Source organism: Lissotriton helveticus, chromosome 1_2, assembly GCF_964261635.1.
Source record: "Lissotriton helveticus chromosome 1_2, aLisHel1.1, whole genome shotgun sequence".
Lineage (NCBI taxonomy): Eukaryota > Metazoa > Chordata > Amphibia > Caudata > Salamandridae > Lissotriton > Lissotriton helveticus.
In genome coordinates this window covers 42334328-42350911 of record NC_136058.1, presented here as the reverse complement: position 1 = coordinate 42350911, position 16584 = coordinate 42334328, and the positions used below count along the sequence as shown (strand labels likewise).

General features: G+C 44.0%; 1 protein-coding gene across 1 annotated transcript in view; it reads right to left on the bottom strand.

Moving 5' to 3' along the window:
- The window catches only part of LRRIQ3 (leucine rich repeats and IQ motif containing 3), a 418548-nt gene that overhangs the window by 327031 nt on the left and 74933 nt on the right, over positions 1-16584 (bottom strand). The window contains 1 exon segment of the mRNA XM_078673417.1: positions 3799-4122. Coding sequence (XP_078529543.1) covers positions 3799-4122 — 324 coding nt within the window.

Here is a 16584-nt window from a genome sequence, read left to right as displayed (position 1 = left end):
TTTTAAGGCAGCACATGTTAGATACATGTGTACCGCAATGACACTTTGTAGAAAGTTGGTCAATGAGATAACAGTAGCAGCAGTTTCTAGGTTTGACACAGATGCATAAAATACATCGATATGGAAGGTTAATCCTGGTGAATTTGTTTAAGGACGGTGATGTGACATAGTGGAGAAGTGTGGCTCAATGGTTAGAGCGGCAGACCCTGATGCAGAGGTCTGGCCCGGGACCAGGGTTCAATTCCTGCCTTGGCTGGTCTCGGCGGATCTTGGGCTCACAATTCCTCGGACCTGATTTCTCGCCTCGGTGCCTACTCTAAGCATGGGTCCCACGCTGCAACTCTGGGCAATAGCTTGCTTAATCTCCACAACGGCCCCCTACAGCGCTAGGGATGCCTGGTTGCACCCTGGGGATGCCCAGGAGTGGACATTTCACGGGGAAAAACCAGGAAGGGTTCCCTAGCGGTATGAGTACAGCGCCAGGACACTCAGGAGTATCAGTGCGCTTTACAAGTACAGCTACATTTACATTTACATAGGGCCCCACAGGCAGAAATTAATGGTGGCGGTATATATAACTGTCTGGTAATAAAATATTGGGAAGAAATTGTGTCATTTTCATTTGATATTCAGTGCATGAGAGCCGGGGTAGTATTTATTTCTGCATGGTAATGGATATTTTTAATGATGATTTTGTGCTTTATGTATTTTTATTTCTTTAAATCTAAATATAATTTCATGGAAGGACTAATTATAACCTCTAATTGATGGGCCAAACCAAACTTTGTCTTTGTTTACAATGGAAGTAAAAAGCACAAGGGTGTTAGTTATGTGGGTCTCAGGTTGGCAGAGGTAAGTAACTTTGTCCAAATACACTTCTAAAATAACCCCTGCTCACCCCCTTGGTAGCTTGGCACGAGCAGACAGGCTTATCTCGGAGGCAGTGTGTAAAGCATTTGTGAACACATATAGTAATACAGTGAAAAAACTACAAATGGGCACCACACCAGTTTAGAAAAATAAGTAATCTTTATCTAAACCAAATAAGACCAAAGCAACAAAAATCCACTACACAGTAATAAAAATATGACTTTCAAATGGTAGAAACAGTTCAGTTCAAAGCAAATTGCAGATGCAACACTTTTCACACAAAGTACCTTGAAGGTGTCGCGCACTCAAACAAAAAGGGCCGCAAAGAAGGTGATGCGTCGGTTCCTTACTGCTGTACAGGGGAGGTGACGCGTCGGTTCCTTACTGGAAATGAGGTGATGCGTCGGTTTCAAACTAAATGTGGAGGTGATGCGTCGGTTTCTTACTGCGTCCCCCAATGATGCGACAGACCTGGTGCCTCCATTTATTTATTTAGAACGTTTTATATAGCACGAACATGACCACCAAGGGTATCAGAGTGCTTTACAGATTATGCAGCAAGAAGGGTATGGGCAAACAAACAGATTCAACATAGCAAAAAGTACATCATCTTAAAATGTCAGAGATTCTCGCGAATCAAGCAGCTGGGCTACAAAATAGCATCTATAGCCCCAGAATCAAGTGGGGTAGCCATATTGAGGCAGAAATTTCTTCATCAGGAGCCCTTTGACTTCTATTTTGAAGAGGACAGTGGAAGGGATCACCCTGACTTCAGGGGGAAGAGAGTTCCAGATCCTCTGCGCCAAACCTGAGAAGGCTCAATTACAGGTCCTTTTTTTCTTGAATTTTTGTGATTTGAGTAAAAGGGTGCTGGCGCTTCTGGAGGCTCTTGAACCACATGAGAGCTCCAGTTTCTGAGCAAGGTACCTCGGGTCTTGAAGTGGATGGCTTTGTGTGCCAGGCAATGCAATGATTCAGGATAATACATGGGTTCTTGCAGCCGAACAGCAGGGCTTGTGTTGGGATTGGTGTGGGGAAGTTAGACTTCGGAGAAGGGTGCCCTCGATGTGGCGTGTGGCGATTCCTGGACCCGCGGACAGGCACTGGGACGGTTTCTTCGGCGATGCGCCGGGACAGGTGCAGATGTGTCCTGCTTATTGATTGCTTTGCTTTTCCAGTTCCCAACAGCCAGAACAACCTCCAGAGGCCCAGAACAGCTACAGGCACCGCTTGGCAGGTCAGAACTCCCTGCAAGGAACTTCAGGGGAGCTGGTGGAGAAGTCTTTGTGTCCATGAGTCTTCAGAGCAGGAGGCAAGCTCAGTTGTAAGCCCTTGGAGATCTTCCTCACTCAGGGAAAACAGCAAACAGAAAAGTCCTTTCTCATTTCTTTGGCAGCAAGTAGCCACTGGAGGCCAACCCCAGACATAAAACAGCACAATGGCAGTATTCCTCCCCTGCTTCTCTGGCTCGTCTCCTTGGCAAAGGTTCCTCTTGATTCCCAGAAGTGATCTAAAAGTCTGGGGTCTGGGCCCCTCTTTTTACAGTGAATCTATTTGTTCTCTCCTGGCCCAGGGCTCTGAGCCCAGTCCAAACCAGTTCTGGGTGGCACGTTGCAGGTGCACAACAACCTCCATTGTCAGTGGGAGCCCTGGCTCCGGACACACCACAGGGGGTGGGGCCATCATTGTGGAAGGCAGGCACAGCTTTATTTAGGTGCAGGTGCTACTCCTCCAACAACTCCAAATGCTGACCAGGCCTATTCAGCCTAGCGCTTTCTCATCCAGACTCTCTGGAGCCACTGCACATCCCCAGCCCCTGTCACTCCAAAGCCAGGCGCTCAATACACATCCACATTGGATGGCTAAGCAAGAAAAGTGGTATTTACAAACATGGAATCTAAAAATCACCCTCACCAAAAGATTTATTTTCTTATCTGGTTCCCAGGTGCAGTTATGCTTATAAGATGTTATAAGCAAACTCCCCGTTCTATCCTATGGGAACAGATAGCCTTACAATAGTGAAAAACAAAATTGACAGTATTTCTCTCAGGGCATATCCTAACAGTCCCCTACACTGCACCCTGCCCACTGGGATACCTTAGGCCTACCTTAAGGGTGACTAACATGCAAGAAAAGGGAAAGTTAAGGCCTGGCAAGTGGGTGCACTTGCCAAGTCGACATAGCATTCCGAGACTACACACAGGCTCTGCAATGGCAAGGCTGAGTTACATTTACAGGCTGCTTATGTGGGTGGCATAATAAGTGCTGCAGACCCACTAGCACCATTTGATTTACAGGCCCAGAGCACACACAGTGCACTGTACTAGGGACTGACTAGTAAATTTAATCAGCCAATTATGGAAACACCAATCCATACATACAATTTACAGGGAGAGCATATGCACTTCAGCACTGATCAGCAGTGGTAAAGTGCCCAGAGTCATAAAACCAACAAACACTGGTCAGAAACAGAAGGCCACAAACCAAAAAATCTGGGGATAAATCCACTGTAAAAGCCAGGTCTAACAAAGGGATTTTTGCATAAGGTTGTGATTTTGCAGTTTATATTTTGAAGTTTGTGTTTATGCAAAAACTAATGTTGCAGCTGATAATATTCACATGGAAACTTACAGGTCATCACCAGAAAGAGCTTTGGCAAAGGACCAAAGTGACTACCCAAGGACCAGTTAGGAGAAGATGTAGAGAGAGATAGCACAGAATATATCCTCCCTTTCCAGTTGCCCGGGTGATACATCGTGAAAAATGGCTAATGGGGACACCACCTTTTTATATACAAAATAATGATTTGACACATAATTTAAGTCGAACTGAGGTCCCCTTCTACCAAATAAAGATTTAAATCATTTTATAATTCTCCTGTATCATTCTAAAATAGCAATCTCAAAAACATTAAATATAAATACTTACCGTTTTTGGAACAGGTATAAAATTTAAAAATAGACGAGGGTTTAAGGGTCTAAATGTATCAGTAAGATGACAGTCCTCGATAATCTCTTCATCAGAAATCACATAGTTATCCAAGACTTTAAGTGACAAAATGCTGTTCACAACAATATGTCGGTAGCGTTTCCTCAGGCTTGCTGGGGTATCAAATAAGGTGAGACCTATCAAATTTGGACAGGAAGACAAGGCTTGCACATTCTTCAGTCTTTCAATTCCATTGTTGTGAAGATAAAGTAATTTCAATTCTCTCATTTCCGACCAAAATTCTTGACGCGGAAGCAGATGGATCTGAAACAATAATGGCATTGTAAATCTGTACAAGAATGAAGCCAGATCAACAGTATTTAAAGCATGAAAATGTAAATAGAATAACATCTGCCTGGTACTTAGGTTCCTTATACTTTATATTATGAGCAAAACACCAACTGCTCTCTTAAAATAAAACTTTTTGATTCTTTTATTTTGTAGAAGGGTCTCATATATTTCTCTTAAATGCTACTGACCATATTTTGCTATTAAAGTGTGGTATGGGGCCATTTCTCTCGCCTGCATTAAAACCCATGGCACTCTTGTTACCCACTGTAAGGGACATTAAAGAGGCAGGATGGGTACAGGGGCAGCAGATCTGCAGATGAACAGGCAGTGGAAAAGCAGGCAGTCCAAAGGGTAGAAAGTAACAGACAATGAAGATAAAAGAAAAGTGAGAAAGATCAATGACTCCTGAAGTGGGAGAGCAGAACAAGGACCAGTTGCAAGGAAAACCAGGGGAAGCAGGTTCAGCCAAATGATAGGAGATATAAAATGACAGGTGGCTCAAGGATAGCAGATGTAGTACAGGAGATGAGTGGCATTTGGAAGATGTACAAAGGACAAACAGGGAAGATTAAAGCAAAAGAACAGCTGAGGTGAAGGTGAAGTCATGGCCGGCACGGCTCGTGGGTGGCAGGCCGGGTGGGAGGGGATTGGGGGGAGGAGGGTTAGGGGGGCACGTGGGTCACAATAAAAATAAAAAACATACTTACCTTCTTGCCGGGTCCCGTACGTGTCTGCTCTTGCTCTCATCTTCCAGAAACAGGAAGCACCCGGCACACAGGCTCACCTAACCAATTACAATGCTGCAATGGGATTGGTCATTATGCACTTACCTCCCCTGCTCTTCAGCCCCGCCACGTCACTCAAGCTGCTGCAGCAGGAGGACAAAGTAAACTGATAACATTACATTATTATCATTTTATTTTTTCCTTTCTTTTCCTGTTTGAAGGCAGTGGGGCAACGCGACAGTGCGAATGGTTGCCGATTTGGCGACCCTGGAATTGGGTACCCTGGGGGACATGGTGGGGAGGGACTTAGGGCATGATACTACATTCATCAAGTTCAAAGAGTTACATGGAATGTCCGAGGGCTCCACAATTACACTGAGTGCTATAATGTTCATTCTTTCCTCTCAAGCGGTAAGATTCAAAATTCCTGTTTACAGGAGACACACCTTGGGATTCTGGAAGTCCAGAAATTACAAAAGAAGTAGAGGGTTAAGATGTTTTTTGTCTCATAGTCCTCCTACGCCAGAGGAGTGGTCATCTGGCTCGCTCCTGGGGTCCCCCTTAGGCTCACCTATGGTGAGACGGATGTGGAGGGGGGCTATGTGCTGATTCAGGATACCCTTGATGGAGCAAAAATCAAGTTGTTAAATTCATATGCTCCCAATATTGATGACTGGCACTTCTTTGAGGGCTTGCCGGAGGTGTTGTCATAGTGTAGGGTCTCCTATTTTATGGGTGGGTGATATTAAATGTATTTTAGATGGAGGGAGGGATCGGTTCCCTCCCTGGGGTGGTACTAAACCGCTGATGACAGGAGCCCAGGAGAGGGCAATGCGAAATTTGGGTCCATTGGATGCATGGCATGTTACACCCTGAAGGTTTAGATCATACACATCACTCTCGGACCCACAAATACCTATTGTCGGCTGGACCGTTTTTTAGTGGGTGGGCTTGATCATTCCTGGGTAGACACAAGGACACATATGATCAGGTTTTTGTCAGACCACTTCCCGGCCGTATAGGTGTTGGAGTGGGATGGGAGACTGAATGGATGTTGGACATGGCGTATGCCCTCTGATTTACTTACAGACGTAGCATGCCATGAGGATTTGAGGACTGCTATAGACAGTTACACCACTAATAATTGGTAGACCATCGCCAGTATTCCGGTCGAATCGGAGGCCTTGAAAGCGTGGGTGCAGGGGAAATGTATTAGCACTATTTATGGAGTGCACAGAAGGCTAATAGCTGATTTAAAGACCCAGGAGGAATGGTTGGCAAAAGAGGTGTACAATACGGGGGTGTTTCCAGATGCGCTAGCAGTTCACAGGGAGGTCCGCTCCCCCTGGGACACACAGTGTAAAACTGGCTTAAAAGACTACTGGTAGTTGTTTCATAGGGAGGGAGACAAATTTGGCAAACTCCTAGAATAGATTATTCGGCGGGAAATGGAGATAACTCCCTTTATGTCTATACAGAATACATACGGGCACGCACAAACCAGGTGACAGGATATTCTGCTAACCCTATTGGATCATTTTAAGTTGCTCTGCAATGCTGGCCTGCCGGATACTGAGGGTAAGATGAACATGGTCCTTGCTGGGGTCGGAGTTCCCAAGCCGCAAGGGGAAGGCATTAGCATTGAAGGAGGAGGAACTCACAGCGGAAGAGGTGGGTGAGGCTATTAAGGCATTGAACAGGCCCAAGGCCCCTTGTGGTGATGGATTCCCTGTGGAATTCTATCATGATTATTCCTCAACCGTTAGAGAGAAACTGTTGGAGGTTTATTTGGAGACAAGGGAGAGGGGATTTCTGCCACCCACTATGCAAGAAGGGGTGTTGTGTTTGATACTGAAACCGGGAGGGGACCCAGTGGGTCCATATGTCTTTAGGCCCTTGACTATGCTTAACACCAGCCTCAAGGCTCCAAAGTGGTTTCATGCAGGCCCGTAGTACCATGCATAATCTCAGAAAGCTGACCCATGTCCTGCATGATTCTATAGAAGATGTGAAAGAGAGAGCCCTGGTATCCCTGGACCTTGAAAAGTCTTTTGACACAGTGGAGTGGGCCTTTTTGAAGGCAGTGCTAAGTGGGGGTATGAGGTTTGGACCTAAATTATGTGCTTGGATGCAACAACTGTACACCCCACCCTCTATAAGCATAAAGGTGGGAGGTGAGATCGTTGACTCCTGGATGGTGGAGAAGGGCACTCAACAGGGTTACACAATCTAGCACTTACTGCTTGCCTTAGCAATCAAGCTCCTTGCACTGCTGCTGTGCAGGGAGGTGACACCCTGGGGGATTTGGGTGGGGAATACCAACGATGTAGCATCGCTATACACACGGACGATGCACTGGTGTATGTCCACACACTTGGAAAGACTATCCCTTTTTTGCTGCGGCTCTTGGGCACATTCGGTGAGGTCTCGGGTCTCAAAATGAATGTCAGCAAATCATTAGTGTTCCCATTGAAGCTGCATCAGCTGCCAGATGTAGGGCTTCAATGGGAACTGGAAGGATTCCATCATCTGGGGATTTGGGTTACTCATACTGAAGACCAGCTCCACAATGTGTTCAGACTGGCTGGTGGCCTGGTGAACTCCATTGAATTTGGGAATAAGCTCCCTTTATCCGTCATGGGTAGGACAGCCATTGCAAACATGGTTTTCCTTTCGCAATGTTTGCTCCTCATGCAGAATTCCCTGTTTCCCTTCCTGGATTGTTTTTTTCACCGGTTGGTGACTCTCTTGTGGGCAGGTAAGCGCAGCAAGGTGGCACTTGCAACGCTAAAGATGGACTTGAAAGATTGGGGCTTGGAGGTGCCTGATGTACAATTCTATTGCTCTACAGTTAATTTTCAACACACCGCCTGCTGGCTCACAGGCACAGATAACTGGGAGAAGCGACCCCAGGGGGTTGATTATGGGGGAGACACCTTGCCACAATTACTGTCGGAGCACCCTCTTCTGTATTTGGTTACCCATACAGCATCAATTTGGGAAAAGGTGGTCCAAAAGCGATTTGTAGGCCTCCCTTTAGTATGATGTGGAACTGGCACTTTTTGACAAACTGACTTCACCATGTTTATGGAGCAGTGGAGAAAAGCGGGCTGCCTAGAAACGAGTGACCTTTATCTGGGGGACACCTGTATATCGTTTCAAGATGCACAAGACACTTTTGGAGTGGGGCCAGCACATTTCCTCCATTACGCCAAGCTGGTGAGTGTGGCAATGGAGTTATGGACGGATTTCCTAGTGGCTCCTTGCACTTGTCCTTGATGGTCTCAAAGGATGGGGAAGGGACACCATCTTATTACACATTTCTACAAAGCCCTTAGAAAAGATATGCAACCACAAAGTACACTGCACGGAGAGTAAGCATGGGCGGATTTTGCGAATTGGCAATCCGCGAACCTGCGTATTTACGGATTCGCAATCCGCAAAATCCGCGAACTCGCGCAAATTTTTTTTTTCTGTGTTCGCAAGGATTTCTGCCAGTTCGCGAGGGTTGTGTACCAGTTCGCAATTGCGAACTTACTTGTCGGCTCGCAACGGCCGCGACTATGTTGTTTCTACGTCTGGTTCATCATCACAGGTTCACAGCACCCTCTGTTTCACCACTGCCACCCTCTGGTACACCCATGCCACCCTCTGGTACATCACTGCCACCCTCTGGTTGGCTTATCACTGTAGATTATGGGGGTGAAAAAAAGCAAGCACACCTGCCCTGCTTCAACTGACATGAATTAATTTGGGGTGGATTAATGTGTCACTGAATTTAAACTTCCAGTCTGGCTGGCACCTGCTTCCTTATCTGTAATTTGCTTTCTGTTGCAGTGCAATTTTTTTTCACAGGACCTTTGTGACCTACTTGTAGCTATTCTCTGAGCCTGCTGTGAGGGTCAGAGCAGGGTCATAAAATAGTTGCAAGTAGGCAACTGAACTCTGAAGGGGCCCCTCAGGAAGCACTACAGGGAATGGTTACTAATGATAAGATTGAACTTTTGCACCTGCTGAGTGCTTTCAGTTTTGTCTGTAATTGCTTTCTGTTGCAGTGTAATTTTTTTAACAGGACCTTTGTTGTATACTTGTAGCTATTCTCTGAGCCTGCTGTGAGGGTCAGAGCAGGGTCATAGAATAGTTGCAAGTAGGCAAATGAACTCTGAAGGGGCCCCTCAGGAAGCACTACAGGGAAAGGTTACTAATGAACTTTTGCTGAGTGCTTTCAGTTTTGCAAAAATCCAAATATCCAGCAGCATCCACAAAAAGTAACCCTTCCAGGTCAAGATCCAAATCAAAGTGACCAGCACATGAAGAAAGCACTGGGAGGAGCCTGCTGGACAGGAACAGGAAGTTGGAGACTGTGGGGCACTTCCTTCCTCCCCCCCCCCCAAAATAGACTCCTTGCAAAGAAAAAGTGCAGGCAAATGTCAACCTGAGGAGTTATTCTGATAAAAATCATAATTTTCAAGGTTTATGCTGCCTGCTGGTGGATTTCTTGTGCGAAATTGCAAATTTTGCAATCTCGCAATTGCGAGATTGTCGCTGCCCGCCGCATCTACGTGTTCGCAAGTGTTTACTCCCACGAAATTGTATAGTATTCTAGTTGGCAAGTGCGACCAAGCAAAAAATCCGCTTCGCACGGATTTTACGAATTTTTGGCAAGTTCGCGAGAGTTCGCGGATTGCGAATTTGCCGAAAATCCGCGAGCGGAACGGATTTTACGCCCATGCTTAACGGAGAGCATGGGAGAAGGAATTGGGCGGAGACATTTCTTATTCGGACTGAGATAACGCGTTACATCTTTTCGCACCTTTCAGGTTTAAGCTTCTGCATTTCTTTTTTCTGCAGCATACATATAGTAACCCATATGGCCTTAACATAATAGATCCAGTTAGGGGTGTTGTCTGTGCATGTTGTGGTGTGGTGGGAGCCACTTTCTTTCAATTAGCTTGGGAGTTTGCTCAAGTTCACATGTAATGGGCGCAGGTGGTGCCACACATAACAGTGGCCACAAGACTCACCATTCCTTTTGGGATGAGTGAAGCAACTAAAGTAACGCAGGATCCCCTATTAGCTAACCCAGCTGTCCTTGTTTCTGGTGAAGAGGTAAGTGGCCATTGGCTGGATGGGGTTAAATGCCTCACCACTGCCACACTGGTTGAAGGATCTGCTTGAATAGGGGGTGGCAGAGGAACAGCACAGCCGGTTTTCTTGTACTGATGAAGGGATATCTGAGGCTATAATGCAATGGGCCCAGCTGCTTCACCATGATGATGATCATTCCATTGAGGATGAGTCTGGGATAGAGGACTGACCAAAGAGCTGGCTAATTATGTTTGCTGCTTTTTCTGCGACCAAGTGGCCACTGATATTTCCTTAGATGACATATTGCTCGAAGTCTTGGTTCAGGTATCATTGTCTTAATAGAGTCACAGAGCAATGGACTACTCCACATATGTTTATATTCTTGCCCTGTTGTTCATTTATACGATTAGTATATCTCACATGATGGATTGTTATGTTACTATATCTTTAAGGATGTCATGGACAGTGACATCACTGCTGTTATGCAAAGGTCTCCCTTTGAGGCTTTAAGAGGTAGATTAGCTTGTTCGAAGCTAAATCCAACTTGGCTTCCGGAGAAGTTAATTGAAAATAATGTGGAAAGGGAAGTGAAAAGAAGGGCTATGTTGACAGATTATCAGCAGAAATACAAACAACGCTATGATACTAGAATGGCTGTCAAACACAGAAAATGGAATGTGGGTGACAATGTTCTTGTGAAAAAACCGAAATTTGGTCACAAGGGTGTCTCGAACTTTATTGGACCTTTCACAATTGTTTCCATTAAGAAAAATGCTGTCACCTTAGACAATGGTTGTACGTGGAACATGTCTAAACTATCCAGATACAATGATATCAGGAACCGTTGCTGTGATAGCCCCAAACTTCCTTGTGTTCCCAGTATTCCCAATGTTCCTCCTTCCACCAGTTACCAGAGGGATACTCCTAAGAGATCTTTTCATCTTCCCAAAAAATTCAGTGATTATGTGATGCATTAATGTTCACTGTTTCTCTTTGTTCTTTTTCCTTTTTTGTTATTTTGGTGTTTTCATCAATACTCAAATTGTTCTTTTATTATGTATAGGGGATGTGTTATGTTACTATATCTTTAAGGATGTCATGGACAGTGACATCACTGTTAGAATAGTTACATTCCAATTGATGTGAAGACAGTTTGCTGTAACTTCTACTGTTGATGGTTGTACCAATAAAAGCTCCTTCTACTACTTATCTGTTCGTGAGCTTTTATCATGGATCCTGTCTAATGCTGTCATGGCACACTGTATGGCTTGTTGTTTTTCTTAAAATCAATACAATACAGTTTTTTTAAAAATCAGTTGAAGAGGAAGAGTTTTTCAAGTGTGTGCCTATTCTTGAAGGGAATACTGTTGCATGTAAGAATATATCATATGTCAGACAACTGTTTACTACAAGACATGTGGCGAGCTAAGACATTTAAAAATAAGAGTCCTATCTTTCTCTCTTTTTCCACTTCAATTTTTCACACACTAATTTCTCTATTTTAGTTTCCTTGACTGTGTACTGGAGCCAAAAAGGGATTGCAGTTCTCTTGAATTCAGACCATTCTTTATCTTTATGATCTCAGGATTTTCCAGACAAAAGGAGCTCAGGGGGCTTACAGTTGTTGTAAGGAGCCAGACTACTTTGGATTACTGCTAACTATTTCAGTGTTTCTTAAACTAAGAACCATTTGAAGGAGCATCCCAAACTGCAAAGTTTTCCATAGGAGCAGGTATGAACCAGCGCTTGAGCTTAAAGGACTATAGCCCTCCTCAAAGAACCTTTGGGCACATTTTGGCAGAAATCGTTCTGATTTATGATCACTGTTGGCATTTAGTGGTTTCTGATTCTGGTGTTGAGTAGAGAATAACACAGAAAAGTAAGATCAGCGCATCTGCTTCACGAGCTATGGAAACAAGCACTGAAGAAAGTGGGACAGCGAGCTTTTCAAGACTGGTGCCTGTGACCCCACATTCCTCAATACCTTAACAGATTTAATCTGAAAGAGAGAGGAAAGAAACCAAGGGAAACAGGATTTGACACTGTTGGCAAACATTTGGGATTTCCGTGATGGATGCTACAGCGGGTAGCCTATGTAAAGCTTACATGAGCCCAATACATACACATCTTATGCAAAGGATATCTTGGGCCCAATTCACAAACTGCATTTTGTAGTATGTAAAGTAGTTCTGCAAGAGCACTACTCATGTACTACAAAATGCTATTCATACTATGGCTGGCGACTACCTCCTCTGTCTTTCCTATCTTTTCTGTGTGATGGTGTCCACCACTGGCACAGATATCTCTGCACACATGGGCATATGTTTTTGCAGTCAAGGTAGGAGGGGCAAAGGAGAGTGGATGGAAATGGGGAATGCTTCTAATCAATAGGAAGGATTTTAGGGAAGTTTAGGAGACGTGTACTAAAGCACATGCACAAAATATGCCCATAAAAGAATAAGACAATTGATACTGACAAACAAAACTTCTAAATTTACTACAGCCAGAAAAGTGGCAAAACAACCTGAAATGTACTCCATCCAAGCCTTGTAGTAAGTCAAGTACCACAGATGGCCACTCACAGGTACTTTAACACACTCCCATAGAAAATATTGGAGTCAACAAATACCTATAGAAATCTATTGGAAAATAAGGGAACATTTCTTTTATTTTTTTCTTAAGATCGAACAAGAAATATTAAGCTCTTAAAGGATTTCTGTGTAGTGTTATTACAAGTTTTTTTAATATCCAATATATATTTCTACGGTAATCCTGTTGAATTTTATAAAAAGGTTTTCAACACATTTCAACACGCCTTGTAATGCAAGGAGTGATTGTTCTGAACTCCAGAATCCATGTACAGGTAAATCACATTTCAACACGATCCAATGACATCCAGGCTGACTTCATAAGAATTGAACTCACACATCAAATTGCTCTTTCTGACTTCCATATGTTAGTGAACGTCTTTGTTGCTTTGCCACTCATTTTGAATAGTAATTAATTGACATTGTGGCAGGCTAAGAGCAGGAGCTTCATTTATCCAGAGCATGCTCCCACGCTATCCCTGGCTATGTCAAAATACTGGCTGCACTGTATTTAATGCCCACTGGATCTTTCCAGAGGGTCATCTCTTACAACATTGGCATCTCAGAGGCAAGGTAGTCTTGATGCTAGCAACGGTTCATGGCAGCTGTGTGTTTGTATGAGTGTCTTGTTGAAAGAGTAATAAATCTGAAAATTCAAGATTGGTTTAAATCAGGCGTGTAGTTTACAATCTCACCACACAATGCTGGTTGTGAGTCTTCTTAGGTGTTTGCTTTTAATGGTGCTTGTAATGGTGGTAGCTGAGTAGGCACAGGTTGAGTTGAAGGTGGTGGCTGAGGTGGTGGTGACAGAGGTGGTATGTTTGTGGGTGTTGCAATTTGATTGCCATCAGGGTTTGTGAGTGGTGTTGGCCTCAAAGGTTGTGGTGCCTCTGTATGAATCTTTCGACTGCCTTGGCCCTGAAGATTGAGATTAGTATTTGTTTGTTAGTGCTTCTATCATCTCCACGAAAATGATCAAAGCATGTTGCCTTGCACTGTCTTCCTCAAAGTTTGCAATGTCTTGACTAGGTTTTACATTATCCAAGGCACAGGTCTGCTTGTCAATCATCTACTTGCACAGTGAGTTACTGTTGGAAAAACTAATCCTCCCACAGGATAGGATTTGGCCATACCACCTAATTCCTCACCCTCATCTTGCATGTGTGACCATCTGAAATGGCTTGCAGTTTGTCCATCATGCAGAAGGACAACATCCGTAAGGCATCGGAAAGGTGTGGGGAAGAGACTGATTAAAGGCAGAAAGCTGTTCCTCACCAGGGGTATCCTCTCCCTCAGATGACTGATAGAATACTGGAGATACCCTGTCAGGTTGGTGCCTATACAGAGGGACCTGTAGTTTAAGGGCTGTGAGGAGGTGAGTCTTGCATAGGCGGAACAAGCAGTGGTGGATGCTTAGCAAGTGACTTGGGAATTACAATCCTCATAACCAACACTGGAGGGCACACAAAGGTCCTGTCTGAGGTTTTCTGTGTTACTGAAACAATGTACATCTTCTCCTCTTCCTCCTCCTTCTCCACTTTCTCAACCATCTCCTGCTCCTTGGCCTCCTCTTCTTCCTGTGCAGTGCTGGTTGACATAATAGCTGCTTAGAGGGAGATTGGATTTTCCTCCTGGTCTGTCTGACTTTCTACACTCGTGGATGGTACAACATCATCATCAGGCTCAATGTTCCTAGTACCTGCAAGAGGAAGATAAAGAAAAAGTTGCATAAAATAAAGTTTTCTCTCAATTCTTCTACAAGCTACCAAAAAAGTTGAGAAATGCATTCAAAATGAAGTTAGTAGTATGAGAAGTGAAATATAAATATAAAAGTTCCAAGCATGGGTGCTTCCTTTCTGGATGACTTGTTGATGTCAACTGCTGAACCAGTGACCTTGAAGCTGGAGTTTGTAAGGTATCTCCTTATCCAGCAGCAGGAGAGAAGATTAACATGAAATGTTAAATAAAGATTTATGAATCAATGTATAAAATTGGTATTAGACAGAAAATATATCAAAAGAGAGAGAAATTAATGAAAGATAAACAACAACCCATAATAAAATGAAATGTAAAATAAATGTTACTTTATATCAACAAAATGAGAGAAAGGAAAAATATGAGATATCTTAAAGGAGATCAGATATTCACAGACTTACCTGGCACCTGAAGGTATAGGAACTAATTGCTATTGCCAGGCTGTCCCCCAATGTCAACTGTGCTGTTGGTCACAATGTGGACACCAGGCCTCGCCCCTTTGTACAGCTCTCTGCAACGCAGCTCAGTGGCGCTTAATGGAGGTACCTGGTGGCCTAGTTGGACCCCAGGGACCCTCAGGATTCAAGGGGACTTAATCCTGCTGAGTGCTGCAGGGAGGGGGTTATAGGTAGAAATTAGCATTTAAAAAAACTTTGAAATTCACAGAAAACACCATAGGTTTCAGGGACATTATAGTTAGAAATTAGCATTTAAAAAAACCTTAGAAATTCACTGAAAAAACCTTAGATTTCAGGGATGTTATAGTTAGTTTGGACATTTCACTCGTACAAAACCAGAGAAATTATGCCATTATAGTTAGTTCAGCTAACTATAACTCACGCACCCGCAATGCACTTCTGATGACGTCACATATTACATCATTCATGACATGGTCAGTGACATCACTGATCACATCACTGATGACATCTCAAATGACATCACTGATTACATCACTGATGACATCATCCATGTAAAAATCTGATGCACAGCCTCACACTCTAATATAACCTTTGATACACCTACTGTAAAATACAGACTACCATTTTTGAAACCATCGACACACCAATACCAGTTACTGCATACGCACTCACTGATTCCTAGGTCTACACACACATCCACTCAATAACCCATACAATCACTCATACATGCAGTCACTCATCAATACAACACTATCATAAGCACTCATACGCCTATGCACCACCACTCATCCATGGAGTTACTTACATACCTAGTCAGTCATGCAAAGAAGAAAACAAGTTACTTACCTGTAACTTTGGTTCCCCAGTATTGGTAACTTTCATAGATTCCCATGCTTTTGTAACATTCCCCGTCGTCGGAATGGGAGTCTCGGTAATAACAAAATACCATAGTAGTAGGTACAAAAGAGAGAGAAAGGCCTAGGCCTCATTCCCTTTTGTAGCATATCAGCCTCTTTTTATAGAAGAGACCAAATATTAGGCATCAGCCAATCAGAAGAGCCTCACCCCTGGAACCTTCCTGAAGGAATCTCAGAGCCTCAGATTTTCGTAGCCGTTGTGTGCTAGACACCCTACTTGCAGAAGGCTGAGCTTTCCCGGGGAGGTGGGTGGGGGCATGGGAATCTATGAAAGTTACCAATACTGGGGAATCAAAGTTACAGGTAAGTAACTTGTTTTCTTGGCCCAGTATTGGAACTTTCATAGATTCCCATGCTTTTGTATCAGAATAGCAAGCAGTAAACCATCATAAACACATTTTGTAAATAAGTACTGTATATCATCACAAATGAAATCACAAAATGCGTTACCACTGGAAGGTGGGATAGAAAGGAAAGCTCACCAATCACTTGAAGAGGTTCCTCAGGACAGTCTGGCCCACTGCTGCATCATCCTGCTGCAATGACTCTAAGCAGTAATGCTTAGTGAAAGTGTGCACGCTGCTCCAGGTAGCAGCCCTGCAAATGTCTTTTATAGGCACCCCCGCAAAGAGGGCCGTTGAGGATGCCGCTGAGCTCGTCGAGTGAGCACGTATCCTGCCCACCAGAGGTTTTCCTGCTATGTTGTGGCAATGCAGAATAGCACTTGAAATCCATCTGGAGATCGCCTGTTTGGACAGAGGGAGACCTTTGCTTGGACCACCAAAGGCGATGAACAATTGCGAAGTCCTTCTAAATTCCTTGGTACGGTCCAAGTAGAATTTAAGACATCGTTGTAAATCCAGAGTGCGCAATGACTTCTCCGCTGGAGTGACTGGGTTTGGAAAAAATGTCTTTAGAATCACTGTAGTCTGTAGGAACTTTA